The 25,603-nt window shown below is 37.6% G+C and overlaps 1 protein-coding gene across 3 annotated transcripts; it reads right to left on the bottom strand.

The window, feature by feature from the left end:
- Nucleotides 1–669: 669 nt before the first annotated feature.
- gabrz (gamma-aminobutyric acid type A receptor subunit zeta) lies at nt 670–25,603 on the bottom strand. Of its 3 annotated transcripts, none has more exons than XM_017482749.3 (10): nt 25,148–25,603; nt 19,079–19,156; nt 12,232–12,332; nt 9,360–9,427; nt 8,113–8,330; nt 7,736–7,818; nt 4,019–4,156; nt 3,787–3,939; nt 3,466–3,659; nt 670–2,329 (listed from the first exon to the last, which is right to left on the bottom strand). In XM_017482749.3, the coding sequence occupies exons 2-10, from the start codon at nt 19,129–19,131 to the stop codon at nt 1,997–1,999; spliced, it is 1,341 nt and encodes a 446-aa protein (XP_017338238.2). In that variant the 5' UTR covers nt 19,132–19,156; nt 25,148–25,603; the 3' UTR covers nt 670–1,996. The 3 variants fall into 3 exon arrangements, with proteins under 3 accessions (XP_017338238.2, XP_017338237.2, XP_017338242.2); XM_017482748.3 differs by lacking the exon at nt 25,148–25,603 and adding an exon at nt 24,418–24,696; XM_017482753.3 differs by lacking the exon at nt 25,148–25,603 and adding an exon at nt 24,418–24,696 and having other exon boundaries at nt 2,320–2,573.

The following is a 25,603-nucleotide window of genomic DNA, read 5'->3' as shown; positions in this document are numbered from 1 at the left end:
AATTAAATTCTGTCAGTGTCATAAGATTTGAGGCACAGTCCTGTAATGTGGCTTCTCCTACTCCGTACGAGTCTTCTTGTGTCTTCTTTTTCGCGTCTCGACTATTGTAAAGTCTCACATTAATGACAACTGAGCTCCTACAGTGTGACATGTATTAACATAATAATAGTAGTAATAAAAGATATTAAATGTTGCAAAAGGTACACTTTAAAAGGGGGTTCTTAAATGGTTCTTTAAGGGTTTGGAGTAAGGTTTCCTCAGATGGACAATTAAAGAACTAATATAAATATATAAATATATACATTTTATCAGTATATACTTTGTTATATTTTATACTTTGTTGTATTTAATCTTACCAGTAACAGAGGAGCTGCAATCAGTATTGATAAATGTGTTGTTCACAGTGATATTTGGGATTTGACTAAATCGCACAGGTTATAACCCAGACTGTTATTTTTCATAGTTCCACATCAATAAAATCACCTCTATAGGAAAATGCTCATGGCACACAGTAGTTCGGTGGTTTGGTACTGAATCCTAAGCCAAAAGCTGAGGAAATAAAAGAAATACAATAACTGGACTGGTTTCACTAAGCATCATCCTCTTAGAAGCATGAAAATATGCTCAGACTGTTGAATAAATTAACTGAGAAACACTTGAAAAGGTTTCACCAGTGATTTATTATTCATTATTTAAAATAACTTAAAACACTGTAACTGCAGATACAATTACGATCTAGTTTATTGTAAAAACCTCCCACAGCCACACCATGCAACCTTTCTCACAAGCTGCTGTGGGAATTGATGCATCATAATCTCCCATGCATGAAAAATTGAAAAATCTCCCATGCATGAAAAATATACTGGAGCCACATGGCTATTTTCCACTACACAAGATTCATGCATGACTGGAAAGAATTAACTTGCAAAACATATGTAAAGACCATAATAATAATAATAATAATAATAATAATAATAATAATAATAATAATAATAATAATAATAATAATCTGTTGCTAATAAATAATGCCTTTGTGGTTCAAAATTCAGTACAGTAGGAAGACCTTGTATCTGTAAAACAACTGAATATTCTGTGCAGTTAATAAAAAAGGCTTCTATCCAAAGATCAATGTAAGAAAAGATAGTGATAAACTATCATAAGCCTGCAACTCTCTACAGAACATACACCAAGTTTGAGGGATGCTTATAATAAATATAGTTCAATGTGTACACAAAATAAAACCCACCACAATGCAGCTATTTCTGCTATCCAATATGTATGTAATATTATACGAATATCAATAATAACTTTCAACTGCTTCAAGTTTCATTTCACTTTTGAAATTTGCCTGATCATGTTGGTTTGTTTAGTAGAAGAATATAATGTTAAACAGTCATGTCACTGACACTGAAAAACCACACTGCAGTAATGTCATAGATTAATTCTCATGCTTAAGTTGTAGAGTTGAGGGAAAATGCAGCTCCTCAAACTAAAAATCATAAAATCACTTGGTGATTTTTTTTCTTGAAGGCAGCAATTTATAATCACAGAACTCAACGACATTGACTGTTCAAATAACAATAACTGAAATCATCCATATAATGCTACCTGCGTAACATGTAATAACATGCACTGAAATATTTTTGTGTTCATGGATATCAAAAATTCATTAAATCTTTGGTCTTGCTATTCATTATTACATCACTGATCCTGCTTTAAAATATTTAGAATATAAAATATTCAGTAATGTTGTTATTATTATTTCTCACATAAACACACTTTCAGGAATCAACACTCTTCTAAACTCTGTTACAACCATGGCCAGTCCAAACAAACACATCCTGTAGGACAAAATGAGTAAAAGTTACATACTACATGCATGTGTCACATGTAGTATCTGCAAAAACATGCTAAGAGAAAAGTGTATTAAATCCCCAAAATGCTGTGACATATTGCAGAGATATGAAACCCTCACACTCATAAAAACACACATACACTAAAAGTACAGGTAGTAGGTCCAGTAGAGCAGATTAATGAAGATGAAGGAGAGTGGGAAGGTCAGACGTGAGTAGTTGTCAATGTAGTGTGGGTTTTCCACATGGCAACAGTTCAGGAAGCACACAATGCGACGCAGAAGTGACAGAGACTTGGTGCAGCCGCTCTTGGGCTGAGAGGACTTCTCCTCTTTAGTGTCACTACGAGTGGGGCTGCTAGTGCTGCCAGCACGGGACAGCATCTCCTCCCTTTTGCGTACCCGCAAAGCCTGGCTGCCGATTGATGTGACAATCCCATTCATCTCATCCTCACGTTCCTGCATTTCCTGTCCATACTGACAACCAATGGAAGAGACATGGAAGAGTTCAGTAGATATAATGCAAGTAAGCAAGTGGGGAGTAGGGAACTTTTTTAAACATAATGAAAGGGCATTGACACAGGTCAGTTTTCAGTGTAGCTTAGATGATACAGACAGTCCATGATGATGATGATGATGATGATGATGTCAATGGAAATGTTAATAGAATAATCATATTTATCATCATCATTCTATTGTAAAGATGGTGATGAGGATGATGCTGAAAACAAGAAAATGAACAACATGAAGAAAACAAGTAATACTGTGCTCTATTTATATGCAGGCATGGGCTTAATTTATTTATTTATTTTTAAATTCCTCTTTTTTTTTTCTAGAGAGTTGCTATTTTCTTGGCCCAAAATGAATCTCTCAGCAATGATGTACAGTAGGGTTGCATCAGAGGGTGTGCCATTCTAAATCTGCTGGCTCAATCATATTTTCAGACCAACTCTGGTCCAAAATTCAACATGTTTGGAACATATTGTTGCAAACACAATGCTGAAGTTGTATTTCCCTGACTCTAAAACTTAAAAGTTTATTTTTTCAGTCCCATTTCTTACAAGATGCTTCTGGGGCTATATTTACAATTTACCATCTTACTTCAATATTAGGTGGCTGGTATTAACCACAACTGAATTCATTATTTTTAATGAATAAGCAAATAAGCTACTAGATGTCAATCAGACAGTTGATGAATGAAATACAGCTGGATGTAAGTTGGTGGAATACTTATGGAACATCATATAATTAACCCTTTAAACACCCAGGATCCATAGGTGGGTTCAGACTTAATTCTTTACTCTTAAGTGTAATTGCCTTTCCTATTAGTTTCACTTAAATTAGTGGATAATATCAACAGAATAAAAAGCCAGGATGCATTGTTTTACAGGGAAATGAGAAGAGATGATTTTATTGGACATGACTTAACCACACCTTTTGTTATTATATTAATACTAACCCCACTACATTAACACCACTCTTCACCAGATTACCGTCTGCACAAATGGCAACAAAATATATAACACAACAACCTTATGGATTATTTTTATGCTTATGCCATGACCACAATAATAGACCTCAATATAAAGTCACTTAGGAAGATAAAGTCTTACCATATATGCATTGGCAGCATTTGGCTGGTGTAAAGTACAGAAATGGGCCACAGCATACTCTATGAGGGCACCAAAGATGAAGCTGAAGCATATGCCCAGGTACACATCAATGGCTTTAATGAAGCAGTTAGCATTGGGCAGAGAAGTGCGTGCACCCATCATCAGAGTGGTCATTGTCAGGACTGTTGTTACCCCTTTAGATGGAAAAACATTGTTGGAAAATATACACTATAGTAAACTGGAAGGAGATATACTGTAACTATATATCTGACATTCTTAGCCAAATTAAATAAATTGCAGACAGGATTATTTTGTCCATACCTATGCAAATGCGAGCAGGTACAGAGGACTGACTGATCCAGAAAGAGACCCAAGACAAAACCACCAGGGCACTAGATGGCACATACGTCTCCAGGATGAAGTAAAGGATGCTTCGCCTCAGCTGAAAGTGGAAGATCAGCTTTGGGTACCTGCCTAAAAGGAAGTGATGTAATAAATACAGTGTGCATTGTAAATGCGCAAGCTGTTTTTTAGTGGGATAATAGGCACATACCTGTCTCATACACAGCTTCAGACTCTGAGGTATAGTAGTCCTCTAGTGTGTACTGGGCCAGCTGAAGGGTATCAAGACCACTAACTGACAGGTTGCCACGTGTCCAATGAAACACCACATCTTTCACATTATAACCCCCTGTTGGAAGCATGTATAAGTTAGAAAAAAAAGCATCATCTCATAAACCTAGTGCTGAAAGATAGATATGCAACCAGAAATGTTTTATATTATTGGCAATCTACCAAGATGAGAACAATCAACTTTAATGAGAATGTTATAGGTTACAGACATTTGCGAAACAATAATATTATATAAATTTCACCAATAACAGGAATTCACAGCAAGTGTACTCATCAATCTGTGTAACTGCTAGTCCACCCAAAGCGTGCACTCACATAAGATATCAAAGATATGGATTAATTGTATGACTCTTTTTTGCACATAAACATTTTGCAGTAATTTATTAATTCTCTGCAGTGCAGTTTTTTTGCATAGTCCCCCAAGGCCAAGACATTTTTTTTTTACAAGAAATGATGCACAGATTATTTGTCTCCTTAAGAGTAAAGTAACCTTAGCATTGACCTTAGCTTGACGTTTTAGAACAGTTCTGCTTGTTGATCACCTCTACCAAAGTAGCTGCTATCAAATGTTTGGGAAATGAGTTGCATAAGCCCAGTGCAGAATATACAGCAAACTGATAATATCACCTCATGGAGAGCACATTTACTAAGCAGCTCCAGGTGCACTTTGCATAATGAACTACAGCCTTATAATGGACAAATATTAATTTCAGATGCATCACAAGTGCATTTTGAAGCTGCATCAAGTTATGTTCTGCACTGTGCCTCCTGGCATACAATCAGGAACTTGCAAAATTGGCTTTTGTTTTTGCTATACTATGAAGACATTTGGGTTTGAGATCAAAATATGAATATGAGAGGATAGATCAGAATTTCAGATTTTGTTTTGTGATATTTACAGTGCCCTCTGCTAATAATGGCACCCTTGCTAAATATGAGCAATGAAGGCTCTGAAAAATTGTATATTGTTTAACCTTTTGATATTTTGTTCAAAGAATTCACAAAAATACTCTGCTCTCAAGGATATCAAACAACTGCAAACACAGGTTTATCCAAAAATATCTTTGTTAAATATAGGTGTGCAACAATTATTGGCACCCGACTTAGTCAAGACTTTGTGCTACCTCCCTTTGCCAAGATAACAGCTCTCATTCTTCTCCTATAATGCCTGATGAGGTTGGAGAATACATGGCAAGGAATCTAGACCATTCCTCCATACAGAATCTCTCCAGATCCTTCAAATTTCGAGGTCCACAATGGTGGACTCTCCTCCTCAGTTCACCCACATGTTTTCTATGGGTTTCAAATCAGGAGACTGGGATGGCCATGGCAGCACCTCGATTTTGTGGTCAGTAAACCATTTTTGTGTTGATTTTAATATATTTTTGATTATTGTCCTGCTGAAAGATCCAACCACGGCCCATTTTAAGCTTTCTGGCAGAGGTAGGGTGTTACATATCCTAACAAAATGTCCAGGTCCTCTGGCAGAAAAAGCAGCCCAAAACATTAAAGAGCCACTACCATATTTAACCGTGGGCATGAGGTTCTCTTCCATATGGCTACCTCTCTGTGTGCACCACAACCAACTCTGGTGTTTACTGCCAAAAATCTCTATTTTGGTTTATTTGACCGTAAAACCTGATCCTATTTGAAATTCTAGTAGTGTCTGGCAAAGTGGAAACTCTTGAGTTTGTTTTTGGATAAGAGTAGAGGCGTTTTTCTTGAAACCCTTCCAAACTTGTGGTGATGTAGGTGACTTTGGATTGTAGTTTTGGAGACTTTCTGACCCCAAGATGCAACCAACTTCTGCAATTCTCCAGCTGTGATCCTTGGAAATTTTCAATGCTTGTGCTATTTTCCTATAGTCACTTCCCATTTTGTGAAGCTCAACAACCTTTTGCCGCACATCACAGCTATATTATATGGTCTTACCCATTGTTATGAATGACTAAAGGAATTTGGCCTATGTGTTACCTCATATTTATACCCCTGTGAAACTGGATGTCATGCTTGAACAATTTCTTGTTCCTAGTCACCCAGGTGTGCTAAAAAAATTTTAAATATCAATGTAAATATACTTCAATTATATTTGTCTCATATGAATTCATAGGGGTGCCAATAATTGTGGCAAAACCCATATTTAACTTTTTTTTTTTTTGATAAACCTGTGTTGTGTTTGCAATTGTTTGATATCCATGAGAGCAGAGTATTTTTTGTGATTTTTTTTAAAACAAAAGATCAAAAGTTTAAACAATAAAGACAATTTTTCACAGCCTTCTTTTCTCATATTTACCAAGGGTACCAATAGTAGTGGAGGGCACTGTACATCTAGATGTGTTAAACAACTTAGAACACTTTTTGTTTTTAAACCACCCATTTTTCAAGTGATCAAAAGGATTGGATCATGTGACTGACAGGTGTTTCTTGTTACTCAGTTGCGCCCTGTTAGATTAACTGTTTAAATAATTAATAGCGCTGAATATCTACTCTTGATTTGTGAAGACTGCATTTGTTGTTAAACAGGAAAAATCAACCAACATGACAAGACCAGAGAGCTGCCTATTGGAAAAAAGCAAGCCATTATGAAGCTGAGAAAAGAGGGGAAATCTAACAGAGCCATTGCACAAGCAGTGAGCATAGCCAATACAACTATTTGGAATATCATGAAAAAGAAAGAAACCACTGGTGTACTAACAACCAGACACTGAACACAGTTGAAGACAGAAACACTGTGAGAGCTGTAAAGAAAAAAACTGAAACAACATTCAGTGACATCACCAACAAACTCCACAGGGCAGAGGTGAAGGTATCACAATCCACCGTCCGAAGAAGATTTAAAGAGCAGAAATATAGAGGTCATTGTACAAGATGCAAACCACTCATCAACAGTAAGAATTGGAAGGCCAAATTGGCCTCCCAAGACAAGCAACAACTGAAAGAAGCTGCGATACAAGCCTGGAAAAGTAACACACAAAAAAGAATAGAAAAGTTTGGTGATGTCAGTGGGTCACCAACTTGAAAACTATCTTTTCCAATACTTTTTCTCATCTAAAATTTGGGTGGTCTGCCACCAAATTTGCCATATTCTAAGTTGTTTAAAAAATTTAAATACAAACATCAGGAAATGCAGATGCAATTCTGATCTATCATCTCAAATCCAACCTCTGAATCTTGTGACCAGAAAATAATAATTAATAATTATGATCTACAATAGCTTCTCTAATGGCCCATAGAGCATCTCAGGCTGAAACTAGAAGAATGATAAAAAGTTTCTCCAACTGAAAATCTTAATTTGATCTTGAATGTGTTTAAACTTTATTTTATACAGTGCATTTGTGCTTGTTTTCTCGAGGGTGCCAATAATTCTGGAGGTTAATGCTTGAATACCAAGTTTATTGTTGGGCTGTAGTTAAAGCTTAGTGTAAGTAGTGTTGGGAGAAGCCTCTCACTGTAGATTAACATGATGCATCTTTAATACTCATTTAACAGGAGCTTATTTCTTAGAATGATGGCCTACCACTTTTTGTTTTTATTATGTATTAAATTTTTATTAATATATTTTCTTTTCATTTAATCTCAAACCAGTTGGAGAATTGGGGGCCAGTTTTTGGGTAAACATTTGACATTTATGACTTACAGCTTTCTAGCTGAAGTGTGCATGTTTGTTTATCCATGGGATACTTGGTGAGGTCCATACTGCAGGCGACTGTGGTGGTGATTCTGCAGCCAAATAGAAAGCGAGACATAGATAAGACAAAGAGAGGGAGAGAACTGCAGGTTTTGAGCTGGTTATGAGCATCATGACAGTCCCCTAAAATATTTCACGTTTCAGCATAATCCTGAATGCCAACTACTGATGTCATAAAGTACAATGTTTCTGCCTCAGCTGTTTCCTCCTACCCTTAAACTTACTCACTGCTCTTCTAAAACGTCATGTTTTATACAGTAGCAGGGTGTCTAAGATGGACCTAACACCCCTTCCAGCCTGAGACACTATGAGAAGCAGATGAGAACCTCAGGGCATAAAGCACGGTGCCATTTGGGAATATCCTGATGAGTCTGTTCTCCACAGTGATGTCATGCAGAAAGGATTTTTTGGAGTCCACAATGAATGTGTCAGGAACCCAGAGAAGCTCCACCAGCCTGCCATCCAAACTCAGGCTCTTATTGCCATCAAAGCACAGACGCTCATCTGTCCAGCGTTGCCGCAAGAAGATAGTTGCTGTGTAGTCCTAAACAGGACCGCAAATTCAAACACACACACACACACAGACACACATTCCTGTAATACTGCCATTATGAGGGTTTTGTAAATCATGATGTATTTATACATCTAAATTATGCTTTTATAGGGAACTCCAGATCCCTAAAGACTGTGATGTACTGTAGAAGTTTTAAAACACTCGCAGAACATGAAAAGACTGGATACACACTTAAACTAATCAAAAATCTTCATACTAGTGCTAACCAGTGTGTCATAATTATGATTAAATGGCTATAATTAGGGTAAACCCATTTAATGTAATTCTGGTGTAACTTCCATAACTAAGATATTTTGGCTTTAAGTCTTTTTGAATGTTCCCTCAAATTATAACTATCCTCACATTTTCAGATGTATTGAGTTTTGTATTGATTGGTATACATCAGTAGTACACATGCATAAACATACTTTAATACATACACTATATGGCCAAAGGTTTGTGGACACTTGACCATCACACCCATATTTTGCTTCTTGTATATTCCATACCAGATTTATTCTCCCTTTGCTGTTATAATAACCTCCACTCTTCTGGGAAGGCTTTCCACTAGATATTGGAGTGTGCCTTTTGGGGATTTGCATATTCAGCCACAAGAGCATTAGTGTGGTCAGGCGAGGAAGCCTGGGGTGCAGCTAATGTTCCAATTGACCCCAAAGCTGTTTAGTGGGGTTGAGGTCAGGGTTTTGTGCAAGTCACCCAAGTTCTCACTTTGTGCACAGGGACAATGTCATGCTGGAACATGTTCAGGCCCCTTAGTTCCAGTGAAGGGAAATCTTAATGCTACAGCATTCAAATACATTGTAGACAGTCGTGTGCTTCCAACTTTGTGGCAACAGTTTGGGGAAGGTCCCCATATGGGTCTGATGATCGGGTTTCCTCAAACCTTTGGCCATACAGTGTATATACATTAACCAAAGTGAGCCATACACTAAATTCAGCTGTATGTATTATTTTGCCTTCACAGAGAAGCTGCAACTTTTCAACCTGTTAGCATCTTACCATGTTGATCTCTGATATAGTATCAATGCTGGCAATGTCCAGACTCATGCCAACAGTAACAGGACCATCTGCAGTAGACACCCACAACACAGTATAAAACAGAGCAGTAGAATTATTAGAATTAAAAGCAGGCTAAACAGAATGTCTGGGTTACGCATGTAACCCTGTTCCCTGAGAAGGTAATGAGATGTTGTGTGAAGGGCTGTGGGAAGGGCCCTCATGCGTGACCGGCATCTGAAATCTGTGTAAAATCACGCCTATTTATAGGCCTGCCATGGTCAGGTGACATGGCATTTAGTGCATCGCATGACTATGAAGCAGCGCCTGTAAACCACAGCATCAGCCTCTATTATCTGAAGCGAAGACGTGATTCACAGGCATGCCCCATTATGACAAAGCTATGCAATGTCTCGTTCCCTTCTCAGGGAACAGGGTTACATGCGTAACCCAGACTTTCTCTTTCAAAAGGGAACTCAACGTTGCGTGAGCTTCAGGCTGTGAGACCGAGTATACTCACTCCGTCATACTGAGGGTATGGCCTGTCACAGAGGCTCCATCAATAGGGGAGTGGCTGGCCAAAATAGCGGCCACGTACACCCTAAGTTTAGAAGGAGCCAACCTTGCTGAGAAACGTTCTTGTAAGAACTCCGGGACTGAAGCCATTGTGCAGTTTACTGGGTCTCACTGGTGTTCCTCACACCATGAGAAAAAAGTTGTAACTTGAATGTATACAATTTTCTCGTGGGATGGTGCTCTAGCATTTAACATGGTGTCTACAACCTAGGTTGAGAGACCGGAATCTATGAGCTGATGCCCCCCAGGGGCCAGACTCACAGTTTCAATAGTTCTGGCCGAGGGTGATAAATTAACCCTCTGGCTTGAGACAATAGATCCCTGTGAATGGGAATCTCCCATGAAGTGCCGTCCAGCAGAGATATTATCTCCGAGAACCAAATTCAAGCTGACCAATCTCGTGCTACTGGCAGCACAATCTTGGCGAACTCTTGCTAGAGCCTATGGGAGCAGATCAATCGGGGAAAAGGCGTACAGACATGATCTCGGCTACGTGTGTACAATGGTGTCCAGCCCTGATCTTTTTTTTTTTTTTTGGTGCAGGAGGAGTGAGGGCAAAGCACAGCAGGCAGCATGTTGTCTCCTAGGAAGCAAACATGTCCACTTCTGCTCGACCGAACCTCTACCATATGGACTCACACACTTGTGGTTGGAGACTCAAATCCCCAGGCCTCAGCCCCTCAGCCTCAACGGGATGTCTATCCCGCATAGAGTGTGACCCAAGGCTATAAACCGGAGACACCTCCAAGTTCTCAGAGCACATTGGCATCGCCGCATAACATTGATTACTCTCAGGGCTTTCGTACTCGGATGAAACCCCCGATTTTCAGCCACCACTGAACGGTCTCATGTGCAATGGGCCAACAGTATGACTTTGGCTGCTGCTGCCATAAGCCCCAACAGTCTACATAGAGACTGGTGGGGATGCCCAGACCTAACATTATCTTGTTCAATGTTGATAGGATTGCCCTACACGTCTTGGGGATAGACAAGCCATCATCATATTCGAATACCATATAACCCCTAGAAAAGTCACTTGACTGGAGAAGCAACTTGAGGTTCAACCTGAGCCCCAAGCTCCCCGAGAACAACATCTCAGCATTTAATCGCCAACTTCCTGGACCACACTAGAATTAACCAGTCATCAGTGTAGTTTAGCACGCCGGCTAGAGGAGCCCTAGAATAATACTTCGGGGCTAACTGCCCTAACAACCTCTCATCCCCAATACCTCCCTCTGTGGCCCCTCAGGACCGCTTCTTTTTGTATTTTTGGCACTGATTATTATTTTAAATCAGGCCTACTAGCAGGCTTCGACTGTGGCCGGCCAGTCCCCCTGGCTTTCAGCAGGGGGAGGCAGGCCACCATACTCACCTTCTGTGCCTCCCTCACAGTTCAACAGGTCTGCCTGGTAGGCCTGCCACACTCTCATTGTATGCTGAGACCCACAAGCAAGACCCGCTGCCGCATAGACTTCGCCAACCAATGCAAAGGGGGTCTTACACGGCTTGGATGGTAAAGCCGGAAAAAGGGAGAGATAGGGCAGTGCTTATCTCCAATTCCCCCTCCAGATCCAGACGGGACCCCCAGAATCTGAGTTGGCTGGCTGCTTTGACAACAGTCGGCCCAGAGTCCTGAGGTTCCGAAACCCATCTTGCGTTGGCCGAGAAGTGAGAGAGCCAGAGTGGTACCGCGCCGTAGCGCGGCCCACTCCTATATACTTCACACAGAAAGTGTCCCCGCCCTCCCCCGTAATAAACAGGAGAAAGGAAGTGAATTCTCTTCCTGAACTCTCCCTGAATCATACTCTTCCTTTTTTTTCCAAAAGCACAGAAAAGTAAAGAGAGATATATATATATATATTTTTAATAGAGAGGAAGAGAGGAGTTTTTAGGAGCATTCACACAAAAAGCCAACATGCTGTACTTTGCTGAAGATAATAAAGCTGATGACATGGTTTACAGGCCCTAATTTAATTACATGACGTGTGAAATGCCACGTCACCTGACCACGGCAGGCCTATTAATAGGTGTGATTTTACACAGACTGCAGATATCTGTCACGTGTGAGGGTGTTTCCCATAGTGTGAAGCTCACCATTGAAAGGGAACATCTGAGATAGAGCTCCAAAATACATGTGTTACTATACTAGAACATCTTGCATGATACCTGCAGCCCTACCACACCACTGTCTATTTTTGTACTTCTAACTGCAGCCTTCAGAGAAAATGAAACATTACTTTTAATGTTTGTTGATGTTGACTTATTGTATGGGTATAAAATAAGTGGTTGGCTCTCATACTTCCGAATAAAGGCCTCAGGTACTTGTTGTAGCCCTGCATCAGTTTCTGAATGGTGGGAGGTAGGACCTCTTCACCACTGGAGTTTGAAGTCTGTATGATCCTAGAAGCAGAACATGAAAACACTCATTAATGCACTTTTTCATCATATTGTGTAATGCACACAATTAGAGCTGCAACAACTAATCGATAAACTCGATAATAATTGATTATGAAAATCGATGTAAACGAATCTCATTATCGATTAATTGGTCTGCGCGTGGCACGGGGGAGATTTACTCATTACGTTACTTCTGTTCCGAAAACACTCTCCGGAGAGTAAATACTAAAGTTTTGTCCCAATTTAAGTACTATACACTTACACTATGCATTATATGCTCTACTGTCTAGTCTATGGATTTTAGAAAGGTAATATCTTCTCAAATATAACACTAGCATTTTTTTTTTTACTAACTGGAAGTATAAGCCACTTCCTAGGCAACGCCGCATGATGTCATACGCACGCTACCATTAGTAGACACCCAGAGTCACCGACAATGACTTTCTTCAGTTTTCTGTTTATGTCAGCGTTAACTTTTATTCCCAACATGAACTCAGTCACCAACAGGCAAAGGTGAAATCATCACATGACTGAGCAAGAACGTGTGCGTCTTCTAAGGCAGGGAGCATTTTATATTAAACACAGTGGAACTCAAACTGATGCACAAGGACAAACTTATGTTTATATCCAAAATGCTCCACTGTGTGCAAGTTTTTGGGAAAACTGGTGCAAGCTGCTTAAAAGTTTTAGTTTAATTCCACTTTATTGTCATTATATGCTGTATTTGCATGCTTGCAGAGTAAATTCTGTAGTTTATTATAACGGAAGTGATGTGTTAGAAACGAGGCTGCATTGCTGATCACACGCAGTGTAGACGTGCTGAAACACAGTGCGAGCGCGAGTAAGATCTGTAATGTCTAATTAAAACACTATGATCAAAAGTAAACACAAGTAAAACAATATGTCTAAAGGCAGTGAGTAACAGAAACCACAAGGTGCAGTGAAAGTGAGTTTTTATTATTAATTTAGGACTGTAGTATAATTCAGTGCTTTTTCTGCATCCATAAAAATAATGCATCAATACTATAATATATATATATATATATATATATATATATTTTAATAGTATGTATGCATTATTTTTATGTATGCACAAAAAGCACCGAATTAAACTACAGTCCTAAATTAATAATATATATTCAGGTGTGTGTGTGTGTGTGTGTGTGTGTGTGTGTGTGTGTGTATTGGGTTCTTTTCTGTTTTGAACAAACAGTTGTGTAAAGTTTTAGTCTGATGTTTATATTTGTAACACACAGTTTGTCAATTTTATTTTAAATAAACAAAAAATACTAAGTAATTGATTATGAAAATAATTGTTAGTTGCAGCCCCACACACAATACATACCCTGATCACTTAAATGTGTCCATAACTTAACTTCTGAACAAATCTCTTCTATTTTTTTTTTTCCTCGACCGGATGAGTGCTGAAATTCTCTACCTGCACTCTGCAGATGGTGTGTATAAGTATCTTTTGCTGTGTATCATTATCGACTGATAGACTGATACAAGGGTGCTGCCTCATGTTCTTGTGCAATATAGTAAATTAATAATATTTCTTTTTCTAATTTCAACTAGAATACATTACATTACAATAGACTTGATACAATTCACTAACAACCTGAACACTTTAAATTATTAGTGGGTGAATATACTGCAAGATTTTGATGAAGTGCATTATTTAAATTGTATATTGGCAATAGCATTTGATTTTCACTGCTCATTTGGGTTACCAGCTAATAAATATTTTCATATGTCCATCATCTTTAGTTGTTCCAGTTTTGTATGATATCAAGCCCAATACTGAACATTACTTCCTACTAGCTACATAAATATTGGAGCCCAGTTATCATTTGGCAAACTACAGCAGGATAATATTCAATGGATTTTGGCGTTTTTGAAATGCAGCATGAAGAGATGCAGAGGAGGAGAATGTGTGAATGTTGTGGCTGTGTGAACATAAATCTGTCTTCTGATTATGTTCAACACTCAAGAATAAAATTGGGGTCAGGTGATGCCACAGGTACAGAGTCAGTTTTATAGCTTTAGAACACCATTCAAAGCATAGTGCTGCATATTAAAAAACACTGAGATTAGCTTAAAAAATTGACAAATCTCATAAAAATTCTTGAATGAAAAGAAAAGCTTTTGCTTCTCCAGGAAGCAAAAGCTTCTCACAAGTATGAAGGCATATGTGGAAAACTGGAAAACATCACAGAAGCTTACTGACAGCAGTACTATCTAAACAACTCTCTCTCTCTCTCTCTCTCTCTCTCTCTCTCTCTCTCTCTCTCTCTCTCTCTCTCTCTCTCTTTCTCACTATCTGCTGAGATATGTGCATGTCAGATATAACTGTCTGCCTACCTCAGAGTAAATCAGCCCTCCCCACTACCCTGCACATCCTCATTAACTATCCAAACAGAAGCACTCTGTCTTCCTTATTATGCTCTAGCTATGTAGTTATCCCAAGAATAGTAATTGGTCCTTATTTAGCAAAACTGTATATAGTCGAATCTGATTATACCACCATCATATGTAAATCCCACAATCAGTTTTCTAGTTGATCAATTTTATCTTTGCTGTATCTTTAAGATGAAAATAGCCTCTTTTCAACTTGAACATAAAATTATTATAACATGAAAAAGCACTAGTGTATATATATATATATATATATATATATATATATATATATATATATATATATATATATATATACACATACACACACACACACACAAGTTTTTTTTTTCTTGTGGCTGGTGTGGTGCCATCGAGGTGATAGGTTTTTTAACTTTAGCATGTATATTTTCCTGGAAATCCTTTAAATATGCCTGTAATTGGACCTTAAGTACCATTATTCTAAAAACTAATGAAAGCTTCGCAACATGCACTTTCCTGGTATCACCCCAGCAACACGGAACACTAGATAGCCACCAGGGGCAGTAAATATATATATAAATATTTTCTCACTTGTAAGTCGCTTTGGATAAAAACATCTGCTAAATGAATAAATGTAAATGTAAATGTAAATATCACCTGGATACATTTTTGTGCATGCTCACATACCAAGGCAACCTAACAAAGGCACAAACTGACCATATGACATAGTATTTCCTATAAATACCACCATCATACATCAATCTTTTCCTGGAGTATGAATTGTATAACACTTTAAAACTACTTTAATGGTAATTATACTTGCATAGTAATTTAAAACACTGTTGTGTTCCTAAGACAGTCAGAAAACATGGTTATGGTTTCACAAGAAACATTAGAGAAGTGATTTGTAAAAAGATTATATTGAAAATGTATTGTTATATTTTTTATTACTGTTTACTGTGTTTACCACTCCCTTCTGCTGTGTTATCAGGCTTGGGTTCATGTTGTTTTATTTTATTTTACATTTAATAAGATAACAGTAATTTGTCAGGATTTTTTTCACACGAATAGAATTTTTTTTTATAAAAAAAAATATTTTTACAAGCGCAACAAACAAAACACTGTATAAAGTTTAATTCAACTTGAAATTTTCTCACACTTACATAATGTATTTATATTTACCCCAAAGTCAGTGTCAGATGAATTTGTGAAGCACACTACAGAAAAAGCGCAAAGAGTGCGTGTGTGTTCCATACAGCGAACCTCAAGGCCACAGCCTCATTTCAGCAAATCCCCCACTGAGACAAAAGGAAGTCTCAAAATGGCAGTAGACTATTCCTGCACAGTAGGAGTATAAAACAATGCCACTATTTTAATTTGCATCTGTACAGTGCTCCAATTATCTGTATCTGTACCTCAATCTGTATTCTATATAAATGTCATTACACTGAAGAATGACAAAAACATGCAGAATGAATGTACACAGTAATATTTTTATTTAATTATATAAATGTTGGGGGGCACGGTGGCTTAGTGGTCAGCACATTTGCCTCACACTTCCAGGGTTGATTCTAGCCACAGCCCTATATGTGTGTGTGTGGCTGTCTGCATGTTCTCCCTGTGCTTCAGGGGTTTCCTCTGGGTACTCTGGTTTCCTCCCCCTGTTCAAAGACATGCATTGTACGCTGATTAGCATGTCCAAAAGTGTCCATAGTGTGTGAATGTGTGTGTGATTGTGCCCTGTGATAGATTGGCACCCCATCCAGGGTGTCCCCCACCCTGTGCCCTATGCCCCCTGAGGTAGGCTTCAGGTTAAGAGTGACCCAGCAAGCATAAGTGGTACAGAAAGTGGATGGATAAATAAATGTTTAGTTAGACCTCAGCAGAGATAAGCTGTCCTGTACAGAGTGTGTGGTCTGCGTGGGCTATACAACACAGTAGCTCTAAAAATAAAAGTTTTTTACTTTTTATTTTTTATGAATTTCAGGCTAGTTTGTAGAGAAATACAGTAGAAATGTGGTTTTATTTTTGAGCTCGGTAAGGAAGTGTTCAGGTCAGGCTATTGGAGCAAACCACTGATAATAGACATTATCTGTATGTCTGTACTTGTATCTGTTTAGAACATTATCTATTCATTCCAAATAAAGTATTCTGTAACACCCCTACTGCACAGATACTGTATAAGGAAATTATCTCAGTAATCTAAAACAATCCACAATGTTAACGCTTTATCCATACTTAGGCCATGATTGATTATTTGATGTAGAGGTGTGGCACTGACATTCCTGTCCTTGTTTAACAGTACCTTTTGCTCCATTATCCCAGTGCATTAGAATTCTTAGTACTACAGTATTTATATGTGTTTATGGTGTTACGCTGCCAATTTAGTCTACACATAAAGTGTGAAGTAATGGAAATACAGGGTGTCCCACAAGTATCCATACATAGGGGAAATTCAAGCAAATTGTAACTTTATTTACCAAACATTCCCTACATGATTGCCATTTCTTTGCAAACACATACGGAGTTGTCTCTCCCACTCATGATGAACTTGTTTTAACACATCTGGTGTTACGCGTGTAATTGCATGTCCACCGCAACCTTCCGACAGCTTCTCGATCCGGCCATTTTGCTAAAAAGTGTTAATTTCCCCTACGTATGGAGACTCTGGGACACCCTGTGTCACAATGATTTGTCTGTACAAGAGTGAAATAAGTACAATCTGTTTTGATTAGTATCCCATAGTTAAATATTAACTGAATCTCAGCAATGAGAATATTTTTTTAGCTAGCAAACATCAAAATGTAATGTATGAAAATGGTTTGCTTTTAAATGATTAAAAAGAACAAAAAAACCCAAAACAATTGTTTAAAAGAAATGGTTTTCTATGATCTGAAGACTCTACTCTTGTCGATGCTTTGACAGCACCTTTCACCCTCCCTTACTGACTTCTGAAAATCTGTCAGGGAGCCTGTGCTGCCTTTGAGTAAAAATTTAAAACCTTTCCAAAAAAATCAATGATATCTGTTTGTACTGCTTATTGTACTGCTATTCAAAGATAATATTTTTTTAAAGTAGCATGTATTATTTGATATCTACTGAGATTTGGGGGGGGGGGGGGGTCACAAAAAATATTTCTTAAAAAATATTTTACAAAACAATAAAACACATCAGCATTGAGATAGATCAGATTGACTCCAAAATACTCAGTCATAGGGCTTGAATGAAAAGAGTAGTCTTTGTACTGTGATATGAGTCCAATAATGATGTATTTCTTTAATTAATTTACTCAGTGTTACACATGGCACTAAACTATTTTTCCTGGTTGTCTTCAAATTGCCAATTATAACAAGCCAACTTTGATGAAAATTAAGATATGTAAATATTAGTGTGATGATTGTAACTTTTGTAATCACCTTAACCATATGCCAGCCAACAAAATTACTCCCACTAGTTCAAATTCCTACCTATTTTACAGGAGATCACGGCATGGTGGGGAGAAGAGACAGGAGTGAATAGGAACATATGGTGAAGCCGACTGACACTTCTGTCTCGCTCTACATCCCCTTTGATCTACTCGGGAGAAAAAAAGGGCCATTCACAGAATGCAAACGCTTCAGAGCTTCCTTAGCTACCATAGCAGGGCCAGATCCACTTTTGATCAGACAAGTATGAAGTAGCCTGCTGTCACATGTCCTCCAAGTATCTCTGACCAGTAAGTAATAAGCCATATCTTATTAACCTGAATCTGCCTAAACTCACATTGTAGTTTAACTACATGAATTCATCCTAGCTATACCGAGCTATCTGTAATCATGTTAGTGCTCTAGTTACTGCACCTCTGCATGGGAGGATAACACTGAACAGGCAGAGAGGAGATGGGGTACTATATGAAGGCTGTTATTTTCATCTGCACCCACACACACTCACACTGCAGCACAGAAATTCAAGCTCACCCAAAAAGTCTACACAGATTAGCTGTAATTCCATCCTACCACCACGACAGCTTTTGTCAGGTCCATATAATCCTGAATGTATACTGTACATATAGATGGCAGCCAGTCTTTCATTTACTGCCAAAAGTTAACTATATTCTGCTTGTCTAATTAGAGAGTATGTCACCATGTAAGCTTTCAGCAGAATTTGCTGACAAAAATGGGTATCTGCCTCTGGTTTCCTGCTTGCAGTGTGACGCATAGTGTTTAAATCTGCAACCCAAACACCAAAACTGGTAAACAGATGTCTTTTTTTTTTTAAGCCTAATAAAAAAATTTTTGTTGTTTGTTTGTTTTTAGAATGATACATGTACAATAACAAGGTTGAAAAGCAAACTATTCTAATTAAACAGAAAAGGTCATAGTAGAATTTCTTACCTGCTAATGAGAAGAAGAAAGACTAAAGAGCCCAGAGGGCTGCATGAACACATAGCTGCTGGAGTCTCAAGCGTCTATCTGAAAGAGAGAGTGAAAAAAATGAATTTTGAGTAAAAGTACATGATCACGCAGTTTTATCAAATCCTATGGCATTGCGTCTGATGGGCCAATTTTTCCTCAGTGGTACTTGAGGCTGTATTATAAAAGATGTTTTTATAGTAGTGCTCTATTAAGCGTAACTATGGCTGGATTACATACAGTGGAATTATACAGGACATTTATTAGCAAATTTGATTTTAAACCCTAATAAATGAATTAGATGATTAGTTGATTAAATGACCCAATCTTTTAAATAGATTAAACAGGAAGGTGTTGCATTACTGCCAAAAGATTAGTGACATTCCTTCTGCTCTGACACATTTCTTTTACTCTAATATGAAAATGTTTGTTTGTATCCAAATGTTTAAAAATTTTTGCTCATGCACTGCAAACACTTTAGTTACACTACCCTTGGACAAATTTATTATTTTCGTGCCTGGAAAGTGTGGGCGCATGCTCAATTTTTTTCTGTAGAGAATATCAAGCACGTATTATACACAGTAACTATAAACCAAACATGAGGTACTTTTTATCATGTCAGTGTTATGCTAGGGCATCTGCTCTAATTTACACCGTAATTTAATGTCTGACAACACTGCAAGATTAAGACATGGGAATTGCTATAGATTTCCATGAACTCATTGATGGTCTCCCAGTTACTCAAAATGTAAATAAGTCCTACATACAATCAGGATCACAACATAGATCTTGTTGCTGATTTTTACTGACCAACCAAAAGCAGAGTGTTGTCATTTAGAACAAAAAGGGTGGAAACAAATTTAGCTATCCATCAAAAATCTTTCAAGGAGCATCAGCAAATATATACGCTTAAAGAGAAGCCAAAGATCAAAACACTACAACACATCACTGATAAAAACTATAACAATCCATGGTATGGTTTTCCTACAATTAATCATCTAGTTAGACCAAATTAACCTAATTTGACTCCTTCCACTGAAAGCTGTTTTTCTCAATTTTCTCATTTTAAACAAAGATCAGTGACATTAACTTAAATTCCACACTGAATTCCCAGTTCTTCTACAGCCCTATATTTAGTGTTTTACAGATGTCAAGCAATACAGAATTGCTTAAAATATTCAATAAGATCAGTCAAGTATATCAACTTTATTAATAGGCACTGTTTCAAAGATGCTCAAATGTATTATTTATTTATTTAGTATTTTGTTTACTTTTTTTTAAATAAAAATATATAAATATACATATCAATTTATAAAATTAATCAGCAGTCTTTTTGGTACCTTTTAATCTAAAGTCTTGGAGGAGCTTGTTGCTATACAGATGCAAAATAATTAGTTAGAAGGCCTGAATGAAGTGTTCCAGTCTGTTTTTCAGCCTCATACAAGCAGATTCGACTCCAGCTCTCCAAGAGTCGTGTGTATACTCAATCTAAGCACAGAATCTGATACTGTTGATCACTGCGTTACTAAATTACTGCTGCAGTATTAGACTTGTTCAAGTCTTATCTGACAGGCAAGGAAAGAAATGTTTTTCTATGGGTAAATTCTCATCACCTTTCCTTAATATTTCCTTTGGTGTCATTAATCTGATGTTCTATTCTCAATTAAACTAGACATTTGAAGATTGATAAAAGACTAGGTGACTTTCTTCCAATTTCAACTGTCCAATTTGGCTGAGCCTGTGCCCACTATATCCTCAGATTCCTGTTCTTGGTCTGCTGTTGTAGCTTTTGTTTTGTGTTTTGAGATGCTTTTCTGCTCACCACGATCATGAAGAGTTTAAACTTTACCGTAGCCTTCCTGTCAGCTTGAACCAGTCTAGCCATTCTCCTATGACCTCTCTCATCAACAAGGCATTTCTGCCTGCACTGGATGTTTTTTGTTTTGTTTTGTTTTTAACCATTCTGTGTAAACCTCCAGAGACTATTGTGCATGAAAATCCCAAAAGATCAGTATACTGAAATACTCAAATCAACCAGTCTGGCACCAACAACCATGCCACGGTCTAAGTCACCAAGATAACATTTTTCTTTTGGCCATATAGTTTATGTTTGGATGTAATTCCTAAATGGTTAATACACTTCAATCACATCTAGACTGCTTCATTTCAGGGCGGTTGTGGCTCAGGTGGTAGAGCAGGTTATCCATTAATCATAGGGTTGGTGGGTTGATTCCCGGCCCACATGACTCCACGTGCTGAAGTGTCCTTGGGCAAGACACTGAACTCCAAGTTGCTCCCGATGGCAAGTTAGCGCCTTGTATGGAAGCTCTGCTACCGTGAGAGTGTGAATGAGACACAGCTTTGGATAAAAGTGCTATATAAGTGTGCCATTTACACACAAAACCCCAGAGGCGGGGTTTTTTGTTACAAACTTACGTAGGTTAGTACAGGAAGTAAGTCTGGAATTACTGACAACTTGTTTCAGCTGTTCAGAATCGGTTCTTTCTTCTGAGAGTCAATAACCCCATTTGTCGTGCACTTTGATTTTTGAAACTTTGCAGACTTTTTACATTCACAAACAGCTCTATAACACACTACATGAAAGGTAATATCTGAAAAAGCATAATAGCGGTGCTTTAAATACAAACATACAAACATACACCCAAACGTAGACACACTAGGGCACACAATAGGACATGCTCTTCAGTAGTCCAGGGTATTGTGACTACAACTACTTAAATCCTACTGTCTTAGACTCAAAAACATTGCACACACTGCTACAACACCATCTAATACAGCTTATACCTTATGTATTAACATAACACATTTTATACCAGTCATTCACATTTGTGCATACACACCCTGCAACATAGTTGCACTGCTTTTCCTACATACCTCCGAGCAGAGTCAAACTTTCTGCTTGCCAAGCCTTTCCACAAACACCTCATAGCTAACTTCAGAGTTTTTAATTAGATTTTTTTTTGTACTATTATTTATTATTTTTAGACTTCTAGTTCTTACTGCCTGCCAGCTTTTTTTCATCATGGAGTGTGCAGAGACAGCAGGGAGCTGATTAAAAAAAACTGAGACATTAACAAATCCAGTGCAAAATGTTCTACCAAGGCACATCAGATTTATACAAATGAGCCTCAGGTACGCAGATAGTACATGTGTGACATCAGAGTTATTTGTCATTTCAGGCATTAAATTCAGGTTCCCCCAAAGTTCAGAAAATCATTTGAATACAGGGCACATATAGATTTTAAAGATACATATTTAAAACTTACAAATTCAATATACATGACAGACCATAAGCCTGAGTGTCCCCCTGAAGAGTATGCTATGTACTTATCCAACAGTTACATGAAGGTCTATGCTGATTTGACACTGTTATGTACCCAGGTCCAAATGTAATAAGGTTCCTACATTTTCAATTCCATAGCTAGTCTAAGGCATTGATAATGTAACAGTTTCTCTCATACAGCCACTAGGTTGGGGACAATTGGGTGCTTTTTATGTAGTGTAACAGTTGAGGGAACAGTCCGTGAGGGAAATTAGACCTTGTGACATCAGTGCTACCCCAAGGCAAGACAATAGTTCAGCTCGGCTTCCAAGAAGCACCACTGGTCCTCCATGTCATTGTAGCCCCACAGACACATTGTACTACCCTTTTCGCTCTTTCTATCTGTCATGTTCAATTAAAATTAAAACTGACAACTGTGCCGTTACTCCAAACATCCTTAAACAAAGATGCTCTTTTATTTTGTTTTGTCAAACTTTCCTTTCTGTATGTTATTGCTGAGCTTACTTCATAAGCCTGCCAATAAAAATGTGAAAGACAGAAGCTGAGAATCTAGGTCAGCATGAATGCCTGAAATATAAAAATCTAACTACCACTGCAGTTTATTACATGCAGTGATATGCCTCATAGTATACTCACTTGTGCCCTCAGGAATATACTAAATTATTGATGGTACTGAAACCACGTCTGAGAGTTAAAAAAAAAAAAAAAAAACCCAAACAAACAGCCGAACTAGTTGTTGAGAAGATTCTTTACAAGTAAAAACTTAGAGCTTATCAATCCATAATGCTTACGTTTCTTTGATGTAACTTTGCAGAACAACTGGTTTCAGTAACCAACAAAGTAAACTCAAATGAAACTCAAACACAGTACAGTCAATTTTAGGAAATGAACTGGATTAAAACTATGAATTGTGTTATTTATGGGCCTTGTGTTAAATATGTTAAAATAGGTCTTAGACATAAAAAGTATTAGGTTTGGAGACATGGCTCCACCTGTTCATGCAACCCTGAAGCAGAGAAGACAAAAGCCAAGGTCTGACTCATACCAGATGACACTGGTATTATTTCAGGAGCATCCGCAGTTTCTGTACCAACACCAGAATAGCGGAGTATAGTGTGAAGCTTGGGTTCTTCATTCTTCTGTCTTCCAACCTTACGACATCATGTAATTTTAGACCTGTAACTACATTTAACTATATTTTAATTGACCATAACAATTCTTGGAAATTATTTACACACTTTAGACACCAAAAAGAACTTGTATCTACCCTGCTGGAAGAAATAAAAAACAGCTTGATCAGTTACCAGCGACCAAAACACAGGCTGGTCACAGGCAACTTACACTGATCAATGTAAATAATAAGGAAGCTGGAAGATAACTTACCAGGTGGTAAAGATACTCTAGGTTGATTAGCTTGGCCTATAATTTGGCAGCTGGGTTTTTCCCAGCATGTAAAAACCACATTCAAATTTCAAAATATAAATATTTAAGTTTTTTTTCTTAAAAGCACATTTCCAACGGGGAGATGGCAGGTGCCCTGAGGAACAATGACAGTCTCTAAATATTACATGAAAGCAGTTTACGACTGTAAACTTTCCGGCCAAAATCAAGCTATAGGTTTTCTTTGCTGCACCTGATGTCTCCTCTTCACACCTGTTAAAGACTCCCAAAAGTCACCCGAGGAAAATAAATCATTTAAACATCCAGAGCCACTTTTGCGCAAACGCACGCAGTCGCACGTGAAGGTTTGCATCGTTACATAAAATGTTACATAACTAAAGAGCTCTGAAATAAATCACAATACTAGTCAAATGCATTTATTTCTGATTGCACTTGAGCTCAGTGGAATCCGTTTGCTGAACCCGAAATAGAACTGTAGAAACAAAATTCATTTCTTAATAAGACTATCAAAAGGATTTAAGGGGTTAAAGACCAATCAATTATCTTTTAAGCCTGAAACGAATATATTTTTGATGGAAACACATGGTTTAATGCCGTGCATAAGCCTCCTACTTACATTTAAAGTCGTTCACGCGTGTGCATGTCCAAACTGAACAGGAGCCGCTGCGAATAACAGAGCGCGCATCCGTACCAGCTCCGTACGTCAGTTGCTTCAGTCACACAATATATAAATATATAATTTTTTTTATTTAAAGCAACATTCCACTTGCTTTTCTTTTAAAATACAGTAAACAACTTGAAGTCTGTATAAAAGCTGAGCAATCACGCTTTTTAGAAAGTACAGCTCGCGTTTGTTTTGCGTTGAAATCCGCGTCCGCTGCATGGGCTCGCGCGCAGAGAGTCCTCAGCATACTAACCTACTAAAGAGTATGTGTAAATAGTATGCAGTACGTAGAACACGACTGTATTAGCACTAAAGTCAGAATAGATAGAATAATCCTACAATAACACTTATATATTACCATACTAAAGAGTATATACACACTTAAAACAGATGTGTTAACCCTCCACTGCATGAATTATTACATTTACATCAAATAATGTTTTATTGCTTGAATTAGTTCAAGTACATTTTTGCCGTATGGCAACAGTGTGCAATGGTGGAAAGTATCATATTGTCATAAATAACACAAAATGGATGCGATTACAATTCTAATTACTGCATTTTCCAGACAATAAGTTGCAGAGTTTCTTCTTTTTCTTTTTGTCACATAGCAAGCATGTAAAAGTTATATCTTCTAGAAGGGAATTACATTTGTAGAAAGTATGTGGATGGATTTACTCACTCAAAATACAAAAAAGTAGATCCAATGTTTTGGTTGAAGTATCTTTTTAATTTGTTCTCTTGAATTCTTATTTCTTTCTCTTGAAACATTGCATTTAGAAAATAAGGTGCAACTGCGAAACGTCCGAAATGACAACCGTTTTTCTTACTTTGAATGTGAAAAACTGTAAATATACTATTAGAGAAGCCTGGTGTCTTTGTTTTTTTTTTTGTTTGTTTGTTTGTTTGTTTGTTTGTTTTGCTATGTAGGCCTGTTTCAATGCATGACTGCACATACCACAGGTCCATTATCACATGTTGTTGCCATATGGCAACAATTACATTTTACCATATAACAAAAAACTCCAAAAATATATAACCTTGTTTAAATGACAAAAAGTTCAATGTTAACGTATCTCAGATAGTGTTGCAATTGTTTTCTTTTAAAGTAGTTTTGCCTAAATATTGAAAACAATCC

This window comes from Ictalurus punctatus, chromosome 13 (assembly GCF_001660625.3).
Source record: "Ictalurus punctatus breed USDA103 chromosome 13, Coco_2.0, whole genome shotgun sequence".
NCBI classification, from domain to species: domain Eukaryota; kingdom Metazoa; phylum Chordata; class Actinopteri; order Siluriformes; family Ictaluridae; genus Ictalurus; species Ictalurus punctatus.
This window is presented reverse-complemented; position numbering and strand designations above follow the sequence as displayed.